This window comes from Morchella sextelata (genome assembly GCF_020137385.1).
Source record: "Morchella sextelata strain SCLS chromosome Unknown scls_19, whole genome shotgun sequence".
In the NCBI taxonomy this organism is placed as follows: Eukaryota; Fungi; Ascomycota; class Pezizomycetes; order Pezizales; family Morchellaceae; genus Morchella; species Morchella sextelata.
This window is the reverse complement of record NW_025408634.1, coordinates 387,687-403,262: the sequence shown is the minus strand read 5'-3', so window position 1 is coordinate 403,262 and position 15,576 is coordinate 387,687. Positions and strand designations below refer to the sequence as shown.

General features: G+C 49.9%; 6 protein-coding genes across 6 annotated transcripts; 5 read left to right on the top strand and 1 right to left on the bottom strand.

Moving 5' to 3' along the window:
* Positions 1-361: 361 nt before the first annotated feature.
* Positions 362-1,091, top strand: H6S33_005014 (uncharacterized protein; the record flags this gene model as incomplete). The annotated part of the gene is made up of 4 exons (XM_044836724.1): positions 362-586; positions 658-777; positions 857-958; positions 1,035-1,091. The coding sequence occupies 4 exons, from the start codon at positions 362-364 to the stop codon at positions 1,089-1,091; spliced, it is 504 nt and encodes a 167-aa protein (XP_044690227.1).
* A 1,811-nt stretch (positions 1,092-2,902) lies between these two features.
* H6S33_005013 (uncharacterized protein) lies at positions 2,903-3,364 on the top strand (the record flags this gene model as incomplete). Its single annotated transcript, XM_044836723.1, has 1 exon — positions 2,903-3,364. One exon carries the CDS (start codon positions 2,903-2,905, stop codon positions 3,362-3,364), a length of 462 nt encoding a protein of 153 aa, XP_044690226.1.
* Positions 3,365-7,057: 3,693 nt separating this feature from the next.
* H6S33_005012 (uncharacterized protein) lies at positions 7,058-7,438 on the top strand (the record flags this gene model as incomplete). The annotated part of the gene is made up of 2 exons (XM_044836722.1): positions 7,058-7,187; positions 7,251-7,438. The coding sequence occupies 2 exons, from the start codon at positions 7,058-7,060 to the stop codon at positions 7,436-7,438; spliced, it is 318 nt and encodes a 105-aa protein (XP_044690225.1).
* A 1,624-nt stretch (positions 7,439-9,062) lies between these two features.
* Positions 9,063-12,238, top strand: H6S33_005011 (uncharacterized protein; the record flags this gene model as incomplete). The annotated part of the gene is made up of 4 exons (XM_044836721.1): positions 9,063-9,073; positions 9,138-9,377; positions 9,430-10,977; positions 11,029-12,238. The coding sequence occupies 4 exons, from the start codon at positions 9,063-9,065 to the stop codon at positions 12,236-12,238; spliced, it is 3,009 nt and encodes a 1,002-aa protein (XP_044690224.1).
* A 260-nt stretch (positions 12,239-12,498) lies between these two features.
* H6S33_005010 (uncharacterized protein) lies at positions 12,499-12,894 on the top strand (the record flags this gene model as incomplete). Its single annotated transcript, XM_044836720.1, has 1 exon — positions 12,499-12,894. One exon carries the CDS (start codon positions 12,499-12,501, stop codon positions 12,892-12,894), a length of 396 nt encoding a protein of 131 aa, XP_044690223.1.
* A 135-nt stretch (positions 12,895-13,029) lies between these two features.
* On the bottom strand, positions 13,030-15,328 carry H6S33_005009 (uncharacterized protein; the record flags this gene model as incomplete). Its single annotated transcript, XM_044836719.1, has 2 exons — positions 13,030-14,969; positions 15,046-15,328. 2 exons carry the CDS (start codon positions 15,326-15,328, stop codon positions 13,030-13,032), a joined length of 2,223 nt encoding a protein of 740 aa, XP_044690222.1.
* Between the last annotated feature and the right edge of the window lie 248 nt (positions 15,329-15,576).

Sequence of the window (15,576 nt, the reverse complement as noted above, 5' to 3'; positions counted from 1 at the left end):
CAGGTAGGTACTGCAGTTACTTTCTCTGGGTATGGTCACCTCTATCTGTGCCGCCGCCGCACGGCTAGGTAGGTATATGGTTTGCGCGCCGTGTAAGAGCATGAGGTGCGAGTAAAAACATGATGTCAAGATATGGCTCTTAATGCTATTCCTGGGTGTCTTTGTTTGTTTTTGTTAGCCCTCCCTCCCTCCTTCCCTTCCCCTTCATTATCGATTTATATAAAGGGAGCTTTACTTACGCACTGTTTGGATTTTATTCTCCACCCTTAGTATAGTACCCATCGCAAGTATCCAACACCTACACACCTCCCTCACCCATATATCCTTTTAAGCCACCACACATACACACACATCTTTAGCGATGTTGAGACAATCGATTATCTTTGCGCTTGTAGTGTCGCTGTTTACGTTCTTTGTGTCTGCGGCCGATATCAGCGAAGATTGCGACGATGACAGTACACAAGACTGGTTCAATATCAAGATCCGCGCCACGGGTAACAAATATATAACAATCGAGGATTATCAAATGGATATGAAGGACGGCACATTTGGATTCAACCGTACCGGCGCGACGATTTTCGAGAGTGTATGTTTATCTCCCATTAATTGGATTGCAATTTCTGAAGAACATTACTAAGACGAATATAATTGAAATAGTATATCAACGGAACTGAGAAAGGAAACTCATACCTCGTGACGCGCAATGACGGATTTGGTTACCTCCTGGAGGACGAGGCTCCTCTATATGATTTCTTTTACAACTTTGAAATCCCTCCGGTATGTATATATTTTTCTTCTCTTTTTTTCCATAATTTTGGATATCGAACAGTGACTAACATGAGTGAAAATTAACTAGACCGAATTCAAAGGGAACTGGTCAATTGAGGGTGGGTTTCTGGCGTGCCATGAGCTGACGGACGGCTTCAAATATTTCCCGGAATCAGACGGTGGTTATGTTGTATGTGTCTCCTCTTTTTTATTGTCCCCAAAATTCTTTTAGAGCTTGAGTTACTAATGTAACGTGAAACTTGTAGATTCGTTGGGATACGAGGGAATCTGAAGGGTACCCCCTTCTGATGGTAGTTGACTAGTTTTTGGATGCTTAGTGGAGCAAGGTGGTGGCAAATACTTCTCTATAGGGGCGCATGGGTTTCAGATATTCCTATAGACCATAGCCTCAGACGGGAGGGTGATTTAGCGCAATAGCAGTAAAATGCGATACCAGAAGTGTGTGTGGGAGGGCGGGGGTTGACTTAGAGGTTTTCGAACGGTTTACTATCATTAATATTTCTTCACAGTAGTTACTAGGGTATTTCTTTGGGTCACACATTCATTTGTACATTATTCTTTTCTTTTATCAACAGAGGGTTCTATCGGAATGACACACCTGTACTGGACAATATGATTGCTGTGACCATATATCAACCGTCTCCAGTTGAGTTGAGTTGGTATGGATATATCATCAAACTGGTGAAAACGCCTCATGATTAGTTAGCTACTAGCTACTAAGCTCCACGTAAACGATTCCAAGCTATTTTCCGATTTTCCATGACATGTTTGCATGGCCTTCTTTCTGAGATGCCCAATTATCGACCCAGAGCTAGAGGCTAGTATATTCCCGGAGCAAGGCCCGTTAACGATCATTAGTCGGAGCAGGAAGAGCAGGTGTCATCTCGTCATGATCTCCCCAGTGGGTGTGCCTCTGGACCTCTTTGTTCTTGCCTTTTCATCAGTCGACCAATCTATCTGATCACACAAACCCGTTAACAGCCATAGATGCGGTGATAGGCCCTTGTGCAACCAATGAATCGGTATAATCGACCTACAGCAAGGACCAAACTACTCACATGAAGATGCCTGGTAGGAATGGCCAGACAATCAAACAATCAAACGGGCCCGTTCTAGCCAGTGCTCCAGGGTGCAAAAGAAGCTTATATTAAGCTTTCCAACATGCAACACTCGAGCCGATCGGCCATAGATACATGTACCTTGGCCGGTAATGGTCTAGGCCATATCTATGAAGCCCTGGATCATACAACACCATGAAAGGCTGAGAGCAGATATATATATATATATATATGTGAGATATGTAGCTGGTCGACAGAGCTGGTGGGGGCCGGCGTGCAGCTGTCTCAAATTGCAAGGTATCCCGGGTTGCACATGGAACAAGTCTGGAGACGAGAGCTTAATTCAATACATGTACTTTCTTGTGCTCTCGGTGCGACCACGCGTCCAGTTGCACCGTATAACGTAGGAAGACGTCTCCATACATGCATGTACTAATACGGGTAAACGGATAGAAGATGGCCTTGGGAGTAAAGGTGACACGTCTAGCCAGTTATGCCAGGCTGTAGGCACTGTTAATAATGATAATTACCAAGACCACCTTGTGGCGCCATACACACTCAGCTCCTCGTCTCGTCGCCCGCGCGGCCTATCAGCACACAGCGTTTCCCATTATTCGCCGGCCCCCAATATTGCTACGGGCCAGCCCGTGTCTGCTATCGTACCAGCAACGCCGACTAGAGCCCGGGACCCCGGGACCGTCCTATTGCGCTGCATATATATTATGCTACCTGCAAGAATTAATAGTAGCATTTCATATGTCTTGTCATATATGCAGCTTAGCTTAGTACGGTAAGCTGGGTTAGGGTTAGTTAGATGCCAAGCCTTTGTTGAACCTCAACTCAAAATATTCCCGCCCGGGGGAGACGAACAAGCACCGGCAGCACCGACTGACACCGATTGACAACCGACACCGCTCACCGCCCACCGCCCTGTCCGGAGGAATTGATCCGTATATCTCCCCCCCCCCCCCACCCATTTCCTCCTCCTCCTCCTCCTCGCCCGACACCCGGCCCGCTATTAACATACAAACCAGGACACCGCACACACAACCACAATGTTCCGCCGCCTCCTCCCCAGCAACCTCTTCGCCGCCCCCCGCAGCGCCGTCACAACCCTCACCCGCGCGCTGCACCCCTCCCTCCCCGCGCCCCCCGTCCCGGAACGCACCACCGCGGTCCCCGACGTCGCCACCTTCCTGACAAAGATCGGGCGCAACACGACGCAGCACGCCGCCAAGTTCGAGACCTGGGAGCAGTTCTTCGGACTCACGTCCCCGCAGATGAAGGTGCTCGGGATCGAGCCGGCGAGGGACCGCCGGTACATTTTGCATTGGAGGGAGGCGTTTAGGGTTGCCGGAGGAAGGCTGGCGCTGAGGGAGCATAAGAGGGGGGTGAAGGTTGATGGTGGTGAGAGGAGGCAGAAGGAGGTGAGGGCGAAGAGACGGGCCGCGGAGAATAAGGATAGGAGGCAGGCGGCGGAGAATGAGAAGGTGGAGAAGGGGAAGGGCTTTGTGTAGGCGGTTGGGTGGTAGCGTGGGAAATAGAGGGCTGGTAATGGGGAATAGAAGCTATTTCGTGTTTCTGGGGATTTAGTCTGTTGTGGTGATATGTGAGGGTATAGTCCTGTGGGTATACACAGCACCAGTAAAAACGCCAGTATCATTTTAGATTCCTCCAAGGGCCCATCAATTGTAAAATAATCAACATATAGTCCCCCCCACAAACACTCCCCACAATAGTATCGTATCACATAAGACAATTGATACACCTACATTGCCATAACAAGAACCCAGCCGCTACTCTTAAGTTGTCAATGATCACAAGATAGATAGATTCAACGTGTGTATCGTCATGGCTATAAGGCTACATACGATTAATGAGTTAAACAAAAAAAAAAAAAGAAAGAAAGAAAGAAAAAGGATAGATAAATGCACTCCGGGAATGCCAGCTAGTAAACCAACAAATCTATCATTCACTCCAAACACATATCAACCCTAACCCTCGCCCCATTCCTCATCCTATTCCTATTATTTCCCGAACCTCTCGCCTACCTACCTCACACCCAAACCCCAAAAAACAAACCTCTGCAGGTGTACATACCGCCGTACCCAGCGAGGCGTTCGCATAAAGGTAGCAGGACACCGCTGGAGTGGCATGGTGGTTCCATATATCTATCATGTATATTAGAGAGCTAGAGATTCAGCAGCGAGGCAGTATTATATCGGTTGCCGGTGTGACTAGCGCGCTCCATTGCTCCACTCTCGGTTCCTTAACCTCGTACTCAACCTCTCACTCGACCTTCCCCACGGATGGTAATAACTCCATGAATAACTTTCATGGCAAATCTACAACTGCGACAGGCATCCAGTGTGCAACTTCTTCTACACCGCACCCTTGATCACAAAATAGGTACCTACATGACCAAACAGTAAGTTCTCAAGACCCGGGTAGCCAACACCTGATTGTGTAAAGTACTGATATACCTCAGATGTCTCAGTTACCTAGGCACCTAAACTACTTTCAAAGATATCTACAAGCCCCCAGTTGAAGCCGCACCCCCAAAAAGCCGCAACATCAGCCGCGCCGTTCGAAGCCGCAGGTCAAGCCGCGAGGGAAGGTACTTTTGAGAGAGCAAGCGGCTCGCCGTTGATATCTCCAGAGATAGGAGGCATAGAGACTCCAGGTAAATTGGGGAAAAAAAGGTCTATATCAAGGATGCGGAAACACAAACACTGCTTGTTCGTTTGTGTATAGATAGCCTCCCTAGCCACTCGGACACCCTCACTCGGACAGTCAATGATGATTGGTGGAGAACAGGTATAGAAGCCACTTACAACGTTGATCTTCTCTTTTCTACTCTACGTTAACTGTCCGAGTGAGGAGTGAGGGGGGTGTCCGAGTAGCCAGGGAGGCCGTCTAGCCCGCTTCTCAATGATTTAAGTAGCGGGTGTAGTATCTTAACTAAATTGCTAGCCTTCTCTCGCTAGCGCCGGTGTTATATCATAGAGCTTAATCTAGACCTTCATTCCAACCTAAATCTTCACTGCCATCGAAACATAAGCACTACCAAAACATATTATATGAATCCAGACCAAACCAATCCAACTACTCAGAATCGTGTGAAAAAGAACAAGAAAAATTGTTAAATCTTGATTACGGCCCACGAAACACCACAGAGCCAACAAGCGTGAACCAAAAAACAGCCAAAAATGAAGAGTATACTTCCCCGGACAGGGTTGAACTGTCAACCTCTCGATTGCATCTTAACAGTCGAACGCGCTAGCCAATTGCGCCACGGAGAACCTGGTCTCGTGGCTGGCTAGGATTATTATCAAGGTTTGCCCACCGTGGCTGGTGTGGGTTGCTCTGGGAAATCTGTCGGCGACAGAGGTGAGAGGAGTCCGGAAGCTTGCGGATCGATACTAAGCTTGTAGAGTAATTGGTTTCTCCATAGATTCGACTTTGAAGCAGGCCGGTGAATTACTTTATATAGTGGTCGTTCCCCGAAGACCGATGCCGACAGAGATCTGATGAACATTCTGTCTGACGGAGAACCGGGACGTCAGTCAATTGATCTTCAGCACTAAAAACCCGGATGCCAAAATCATGGCATGAAGATCAAAGAAAACCTTCCAGGCGTTTCTGAGTTCAAGCACTGAAGTGCGTGAATTAGGGACGATCGATTTCTTGGCGTGGACCCTGGTGGTTCCGCGGTCGATCAGTTTTTACTCGGGATACCGTCGTGTACTCTCTGCTCTAGAGTACAGCGTAATTCCTCATCCTCAATTGTAGGCGGTCATCTCAATGACTGCATCATCAACACGTGCACGGTGAAGAGTGAAGAGTGGCAGCTGAAGGACAAGCTTCAAAGATACATATAGAGAGACTATCTCAGAGCCTCAACTATAACTACATGTGATGATGAACATCATCATCATCACTTGCTCAATTGCACATTCTTCTCTTCTCACACACGGCTCGAGCTCCCAATGGCAGTCAACTCCAGATAATCATGATCACAATACTCGCGTACAGGAATAAGAACCAAAAAATGCTGCCATACAAGTAACCCTATTGCATTTTCTGGTTCTTTCTCCTGTACCCGAGTACAGTCCGCATTCCGCACCTCCTCCAGATGACCAGTGCAAGACAACCCAATTCAAACAATCCAACCTCGCTAGACCCACGTGATCGGGCACATTCACGTCTGTGCTCAGCTCTGCATGTCTCACCTTCCGATTTCCCCTGCGAGTTCGCCACCCGCCCGCGATTGGCGACAGCACCGCGGGAGGTGCGGGGTAGACAACATGCAGGAATCCAGATGGCAGCAAGCAAACGATATCTCGTAACTGCATGCTAACCGCAACCCATCGCAGTGTTTATGGGCATTTCAAACACATCATCACATCATCTCGTAAATCCGAGTGATTCTCCATGCCTGGAGTCCACATTCGTGTTCCGGCCGGAATACCCCATGCTTGGCGGCGGGCCAATGATTTCTAGCTAGCTGCCAGCTAGTGCACCGTTAGCTCCAGGGCCTCCCTCACTCAGCCCTTCTCAACAAAACACGATCCCTGCCACGCCTTCCCAGAATGATATCACCAGATTGAGAGGCTGGCATATGGAGGAGATGAAAGACCGCACTACACCTACACACTCTACCAGTGGACGGTTTTGATCAAGCCCGAGAACGCCAGCGATGAAGGGGGCGAAATCAGCCTCCACAGATATGTCCCCGGCCCCGCTACTCTATGTACTCTATATATACTTTATGTATGTAGTCCGTGCATTGGGTGGTGGATCATCTGAATAATATTCCGAGACATGTTATAACCAGCAGTTAAGGTGCACTATGTCATGCTCATCGATTGTGTGCAGATCATCAAGTGCAGTTGCCCCAGACCTCGACGCAAACTAAACCCGACAGACACCCAGCTCAGCTATAGCTGACGCAATAGCCATTGCCAATCAATTGAAGGAACGAACCCGCCACGCGGGGGCTGGATGGCCGTGTGTACTGTGTTACGCTATCCCCTCTCCTGCCAACCCCTCATTGATCAAGCTACGTACTCCCATAGCTGTATATAAAGGCCCTCTTCTCCTTCCTCCCCGCCGAACCATCATCACCAAAAATCATCCATCAAACCCAATCTTACCATCACCTCAAAGAACCCATTACACACACCCCACAAAACAACTAGACAAGCATCATGTCTTTCCACCTCTCATCCAGCAACATCCGCGTCGAGTCCCACGACGGCCGCACCTACCTCTGCGCCCACGTGAACGGCGGCGGCGATGACCGCTTCTGTCTCGACGACCACATTGGAAACAATGACGGTCAGTAAACTCCCTCCACCTCCTAGCTCTCTTCCACAATCAACTAATATCGAACAATGATAGGTCACTTCGCATGGGATGGCAAGAACTTCACTAGTTCTGCCCGGAATGTCCGCTTCTCCTGTGAGGGAGGCGCCAATGTCCCTATTTTGAGGGCAGAGTTGAGGGACTCCCATGATAACTGGCACGACCGTGATCTCAACTTGGCCGAGCGCATCACGAACCACAACGGAAAGCTCGCATACCAGTAAATGCATAGCACGGCTGGTAGAGGATGAAAGGGTGTTTTTCTTTTTCCATTAGTACTTTACGGAATATAATTGTTGAGCAAGCAAGAAAGCAAACCATCGTCGTTTCGTTTTCCCGTACGCGTGATGAATTGATCCACTTTCTCCAAAACACTTTCAATGAGCCCGCTGGATATCGCTACTCGAACAATGTCCACACCGCTGCTACCTACCTACATTGTACCTGCCAATGGCTTGTTGAGCTCCGGATCGTTCCGGATTGAAGCTTTCTTTCATATCGCCGTGTTCGCTCCAATTGTTATTGAGCATGATGTCCATAGATGAATTGAGCGGTTCATCAAGTCTAACAATTAACCAGCCATCAACCAAATCCTCTCTCCCACCGAAGAACGGTAAATTGAACCCAGTAGCAATTGTCGAAAAACAGACCCATCCACCACTCCCACCCGTAGCCTCGAACGGTCCAACCTGTCAAACAAATAACCCAACCCACAACCCCAACCCCACCACGTGCACCCCATCACCCCACTCCCTATCACCCTACTTACATAATCAAGTCACACCTTGGAAAATAATAATAAAAATATAAAAAAGCACGAGCTGCTCATTGCAGCAAGGATTCAGTGGTGTAGTGGTATCACGGGCGCTTGCCATCTCCTCGATGATTTGCGCCCGACCCGGGTTCGATTCCCGGCTGATTCATTCTTTTGGCGCTTTTTTTGGTGAGGGTGTTTTGTTTGAGGGCGGGGTGTTTATTTGGTGGGGGGATGGTTCGTGTGTACTGAGTGTTGAGGTTGAGTTTTGTGGGTTGTACGTGGTGTTAGTGACATTGCAATTGGTGGGGAAAGCGGTTGTGAAAATTTTTATCTTCGGGACGGTGACAGAGTACAGCTCGTTGGGATGGAATTAATAGTAAAACCATCAGCACAGCTAAATCCTTATTCCTCTAAACAACATCAACTCTATATCTCCAATCTACTTTTCATAAATCTCGGGAAAACTCTTAACAAAGGCCTCATAATTGATTCTTTCAATTAGAGGCTGTTGGAGACGTCTTTGCTGGCGTTACAACAACGGTTTTACAAAGATCGGCACTCTAATACGAGTGATGATATGTGATGGTAAGTGAGTCTGTTTCTCCCCCTAACCCACGCTCCCAAGTACCCCTCCGGGAAAAAAAACCCACACGTCCCAGCGAAGAAAAATGCGCCCACCACCACCACAACCGGCGGCGTCGGATCTACGGTTAACCCCACATTAAAAAATGGTATCACCGAAATTATCAGTGCGGGGAGCAAAAGAGATGATTTCGCCCGGGCTCGAACCGGGGACCACAAGTGTGTTAGACTTGTGTGATAACCAACTACACCACGAAACCAGCTGCCCATTTGTCTCCCCGAGCATATTCGAACATTTTTCACCCCGCAGACAAGTTCTGGGTTTGATCCTTGCTGACTGGAAGCGGGGACCCCTGCGATTACGTGAGAACCTTGATTGGTCTCCAGAGTCTTAGCCTCGGTCCCAGGCTCAGGTGGTGTGATTTATTTCGTGTGGCTGATAATGCCCGCTAGTCCTATTTTGACATCAAATTTCTATCACCACTTCTGAGCCTGGTGAATTTGCTGCCATGCCTACACCGTATATTTTTTACCCCCCAAAACCTCCTCCAAAATGACTGGATCGCGCTGAATATACAGCGCAGCCAAATCACCGCTGTACCCAGCTCGCTGCGCACCCAAATCACCCAATTTGTCGTGCGAGCAATACCCCGCGCACTGCGCGAGCCACCACCCGCGCAGCGCAGGCAACCCATCCGCGCAGCGCAGGCAACCCATCCGCGCAGCGCAAGCAACCATCCGCGCAGCCAAATCCCCACTGCACCCAGCTCGCTGCGCACCCAAATCACCACTGCACCCAGCTCGCTGCGCACCCAAATCACCGAGTAAGTCGCCTAGGTGGCCTACATATATGCCAGCCCGACGTTCAGTACGGAGGGCCGCCTCCGGGCGCCCATTCATTCCTTCGCACTATCCTATATCCGCCAGCTCAACCACTCAACAGTCACCTATGCACAGTAATTATACCTCGCCGCCTCCGCCTCCTACCCTAGCTCAACGCTTATCTGCTGCGCGGAATATGGTGCGACAGTATGGTTTCGATGATATCCCCAATTGCCTATTAGCAGAACTTCAGTGTACAGATCCATCCGTGCTCGCGCGTTCCAAAGCTTACTTGCAGCGCGGTAGCATGGGCAAGCTTTTATGTGCTGCGCTCGTACACTCTTCTAATTCCATCAAAACCCTCGCAAAGGATATTGATTTGCGTAATGCATGTGTGGATATCGTCGAGAACCTTGTGCACAGCGAAATGAGCGCCCTTATAGCTGCACCGCACATGCGCAAAAAGATGAATCAATTTACCCATGAATACATCAGCGGATTTTCACTCTCTGATATTGCAGTAGCGCAAAACAGCTTCGCCCCCACAGTCAAAAGGCTCGTTGATGCAATGATAGCGCCTAGCGCTCAAGACCCCGCGCGCACTCAAGACCCCGCGCGCGCTCAACACCCTCCCCGCGCTCAAGACCCCGCGCACGCTCAAGACCCCGCGCACGCTCAAGACCCCGCGCACGCTCAAGACCCCGCCTCCCCGCTGGGCAATCATTATCAACCCCACCAAGAAGACTCAGAAGATCTCCCTTCATTCATAGAGCTGGGAGTCGGTACGACTAGTACGCAGAAACCTGCGCCCACCAAGCGTTATGATATTGTTTCTACAGTTGCCATCAGCATTGCAGCTTATGGGCGCTCACAACGCGCCAATTCTCTTCAGGGCATGGTGGGCTATTATTTGAACGCCTCCGGCGCCGGTAAACGAGTGATAGAGGTCCTCCACTGCCTGGGAATCTCTGTCACTTATGAGGCTGTAAACCACGCACTGCGTGCTAACGCCTCTGCCCTGCGTGATATGCTACGCATCAAGGCTGCTGCCCACCCGTTCTTTGTTTCCTTCGACAACATGGTTTTCTACCAAAGGGTAAAGACTCATACTACTGGTAATCGTCAATATCAACAACACTACACTGCGGGGTATATTGCATTCCTGCAGGGCACCCCGCGCGCTGGGTTCCTCCCTCGCGCTGAAATGCTCAACCGTGATAGTGCCCGATTGATATCTGCGCGCGACGTAATGGTGGACTCAACAACCTTCCAATACACGCGCGACGCCGCGAAGGCCAATATATGGAATATACTCCACAAACATGCGCATGGTGCTATAGAGCTCAATATGCAGCGCAGAGGAAAAGATGGCACTATCATCAAGCCAGGTTACGAACCATTCATTGCCCCCGCACTGTTTCCATTGCCCTTGAAAAAATCTGACCTTCACACGATGCCCACCTTCCATAAGAATGAGGCCATAATCAGCGAGGTTATCGACATCATAAAATCAATTCTACAGGAGCTTGATATCACCGCCCACCAGCTTATGGACAAACTGATCCTCTTCAAGGGCGATTATATGACCGTGAGAAATATACTGTACGTGCGTACTTGGCACAACTCTGCATTCCCTAAGCTAACTTCCGCTAGGAAGGCTGTTTTTCGCAGGCAGGAAGATCAACCTGCGCACCAAATGGAATACGTGGAGCCCGTAATTGGTCTCTTTCATCTGCAAATGTGTATGCTGGGCACTATATTTAAGGCGCACTGGGGGAATGATGGTCGAGAGCCCACTAGTATCCTCCGGTTTGTTAAATTACTTCGAAAGCCCGCGATAAACACACCTAAACCCAAGGATTTCCGCGCATACGATCAATTCTTTCAACAAATACTTGAAGCGCATGTAATATCTCTTGCTGCCGAAACTCTCAACGCCGACACCGTCGAGTTGTTCAATCACCGCCTCCGCGCAGCCAACTGGCGTCTTGTAATAGAGGATATGGTTGATGCTATATTCCCAGTATGCGGGGGACTATCCGTCGTCAAGCGCAGGCGTTTCTGTGAGCGCAGCATTCCTGTTCCGCACCAATCCAGAGATATTCTATATGAAAATGCGATTTTACTACTGCAGCAAGGATTGGTGTACGCTGACTACGGTGCGGCGGTATGCGCGGGGGATCCCGGGCGCCTGGAGCACATCATTCGCCTCTGGACCACGCAATTACATGGTACCCAAAATATCAATTACCCGCGCGAGGTGATTCATTTGATTGCTTGCATGGAGAAAATATGGTCCCCAGAGATGAGAAATATATGGCGCCACAACTGCCTGGTTAATCCCTCTGGGCGCAGGGGGGCATGGGTGCCCGACGACCTATTTGGTGAGTATGTTGTGCGTGAGATCAAGGCTAGGATCCACCCAAGCAGCAATATTCACTCGGACCAACACCTTAGAGAAACAATATCTCGCCAAGTGATGTCGCTACACGCCAGTAAGGTTTCTATGGAGCGAGAATCGCGTGCGCACAGCTATGGGACGCACTCATCCTTGGTACGCAGCTCAACTGATGTGGCGAATATTGTGCGCGTACTCCTCGATGAAGCCATATGCAGAGACTCGATCCCCCGCGCGCTGGATAGTGTGAAGGAACAACCGCACTGGGAGGCAACAGATTTGATGGGCGCGGGAATAGCGCGCCTCGCAACTGGGGTGCCACTGCGCGAATATATGCAGCGTGCACGATTCAGCTGGCACCCTGGAAAGTCCTCATCAAACACGTCATCGCTGGATCTCGAAACCGAAGAAGATTTTGATACTGATATACTTGGCCCAGAAGCCGGGCTAGACGATCTCCTCTGACACATTGTACGCTGGTTTCTTTGTCTGATGGTTTAGTTCTTTGTCCCTGCGCGCAAGTTTCTTTGTCCCTACGCGCAGGTTTCTTTGTCCTTACGCGCAGGTTTCTTTGCGCGCAAGTTTCTTTGTCCCTGCGCGTGGGCTTCTCTGTGCGCAGGATTTCTTTGTTAGACTATGTAGACTGTTTCTTATAAATCCCAGACTTGAGCGCATACTCGAGGGACAAACTGGACCAATGCCCGACATGTAGCAGTGGACAAATTATGGCAGCCAATCTAAATCATCCTATACAGCATCCGGTCGATGTGGATTTTGCAGTCGGTCAGGCAGCGCTCAATACTGGGCGCCAGATACTCAACCAATTGATCGAGATTAGAGCCCATCTGTTCAATGCGGAGGCGCGGCGAATCAACCGCGCAATATATATGAGCGGATCACGGGAGGTTTGGATACCCATGCGACATGTAGATGGCTCTAGCCCAGGGGCTACATTCCCGCGCAACCACGAGGAGTTGCTAGCCATGACTCCCCAGCAAATGGGCACCGTCTCAGCACATTATGGATTGACTCATATACCTTGGCTCAATTATGCGAGTGCGAATAATCCTACGTCGCGCAGACGAAAAATTCTGGCATTTCTTGGATGCCTCGACCTTTGAGAAAGAGCGCGGATATTTATGCGCGCTGTTCTTGCGCGCTGTATATGCTAGGGACACACATTTGCGTGTGCATATTTGCGCGTAAATATATTGAATTGGGGAATAAATCAATAGGCTTAATATATATTTATCAAATCACTCTTTCCTGCCCGTGCGTACTGAAGCAGCGGCCCTGACTTTACCCGCGCGCAGCCCTCCCCGAGGCCTTAGTGGCAGATTTAATCCCTTTGCTTTCTCGTTCCAGCTTGCTATTGCCTTTGATTCAACTTGTTCCTGTGTCTTCCGTGCCGCCAGAATAGTCCTCTTTTGCACCGCGCGCTGTTCTTTAGCTTTGTCTGTAGCTGCGATGGCACGCTGAATCTCTAGTAGTGGCGCCTGCGCGGGGTTTCCGGGATCCACTTGAACAAAACTGAAATCATACATTCGGGGCCGTGGCGGTGCTCGCTCACGTCTTCGCGGGGAAATCACCATCTTGATACTGTCGATGAGTGATAGCAACGACTGTGTGGAGGCCTGGAGGACAGAGTATTCCAGATGCACTTCAGGCGACAGTACCTCGGCCAAGGATTCTGGGCTGTTAATAGTGAATAGCTCCCCTGTAATTTTGGCGATGGCAGCCTCGCTCATGAAATCCGTAGGCATCAAGGAAGGGTATAACCCGCGCACCCAGGCGTTGTATTCCGTTGCGCGCCATTCTATAAGCTTCTCACGCGCCAATACCATCCCAGATTTGGAGGGCGCATTGCTCTTTGCCACTACTACGTCCATATTCTTCTCGAATAGCACACAATACTGGGTCTCGTGGTACTCTGTAGTATATGTATAGCGTATTGAGCGCCGAATATCCACAGGCCCTATCAAAAAATCCCCGTCCCCCCATTCTATTGCATTATTGAAGAAACAATTATCGCAACAAGTAGACGCCGTCGCACTCGTTGGAGGCACGGGAATACCGACGCCCGATATCCAGGAGGGGTCCCCAAACGCGCAAATACCAGCACGCCAACGGCACCTCGCGGTGTTCAGAAACCATACTAGTGCAGGGTCAATATTATCCAGCACACAACGCACATCCGCCGCGAGTGCGCTGTATAGACCCCTAAGAAACTCCTCCATGGATTGCCTTCGCGCGGGGTCAGCCGCGCGGCGCCATCCAAAGTAGAAGCCCCCTTCATTCCCTGGGCGGTCGTTTTCCTCCGGCAGAAAATAACGTTCCTGAACAAATATGCATGCCACCGCATGGCGCGTTGAATCCCTCGCCGCGCGACCAATGCACTGCCATACTGCAGCGAGGGTAAGATGTGGCATTATTCCCCACTGCACGATGACATCGATGTCTGGAAAGTTGATACCCATAGCAAACACCTCTGTGCCAACAAATATACGGTGCAAGCCATCCTTCATACCTCTCATGTATTGTGCACGGGTGTCTGGCTCAAGGGATGCACTCATGACCTTTATAAGATCTTTGGCGCGCGCAGATATCGAGGGATGCAAGAGGTTTCGTAAATAGCGCGCAATTGTATGCGCGCTATCAACGTTGTCCACAAATACGAATGCCTTTGGAATCATAGAGCCAATAACCACCTGTCTGTCTATAAGAAAGTCAAGTTCATGTAGCGCAGCTAGTAATGCTTGTCTAATAGGTATAACCGCGAGGGTAATATTGGCACGGCCGATTGGCCGCCTGTATATTATAGTCGGCGACGCAAGCAGTAAAACCTTATGGATATAGCCCAATACGTTGGGTGCAAGTGTCGCGGACAGTGCAATGATGGGAATGCTGCGTAGGTGCGCGCGGAAATCGGAGAGGTTGCTATACTCTTGGCGGAATGTTCGATATCCCCACACCACATGAGCTTCGTCCACGGCTATTGCAAGGAGGTTATCTCTGAACGCGCAGGGCTTTCTCAGTATGTGCACCCAGAAATACGACCCAGAGGTAAGGAGGACCTCTGGGGATGCATATACGAGACGATATTTGCCCTCAGCGACCTCACGCAATGCTTGGGGGCGCGCTTGAATCTCCGTCGCGGTAAGAGCGATAGCACCTATTTGATTGGATTGAAGCCACGCTACCTATGTTTGGTCAGTTATACGTACATGTATGCGCGCGCGCTACTAGTATGCCGTGTAGGTTCACATGATTACTTGCCTGGTCGTACATTATGCTCAGCAGTGGAGATACCACTAGGATAATTCCATTTTGCACAGTATATGGCAACGTCTGGAAGATAATGCTCTTCCCTGAGCCCGTTCCGGCACTGACAACGACGTCCCGGTGCATCAATACGTCGGCGATGGCGGCAGCTTGCCAATCATGGAGCTTGATGCTGTACATTGCACGGGCAACGTTGAGCGCGCGCAAGATATAGTGTGCTCGTAAATGATTTGGGTCGACATCGGCGGAATCTAACCACTTTTTACTCTCCATCTTCAGAACTCTTTGGCACAGGAGGTTGGGGCGATGTGACGATAATTGGTGCCTGAAAACTAACTACGTAGTAGATACAGTGGAGCACATGGTTACCCCATGCACCGCCAAGAACAAGAATGAATACCCCCCGCGCAAGTGATACAGCGCGCACCGCCAAGAACAAGAATAATACCCCCCGCGCACGAGATACAGCGCGCACCGCCAGGAACAAGAATGAATACCCCCGGCGCAAGAGATACAGCGCG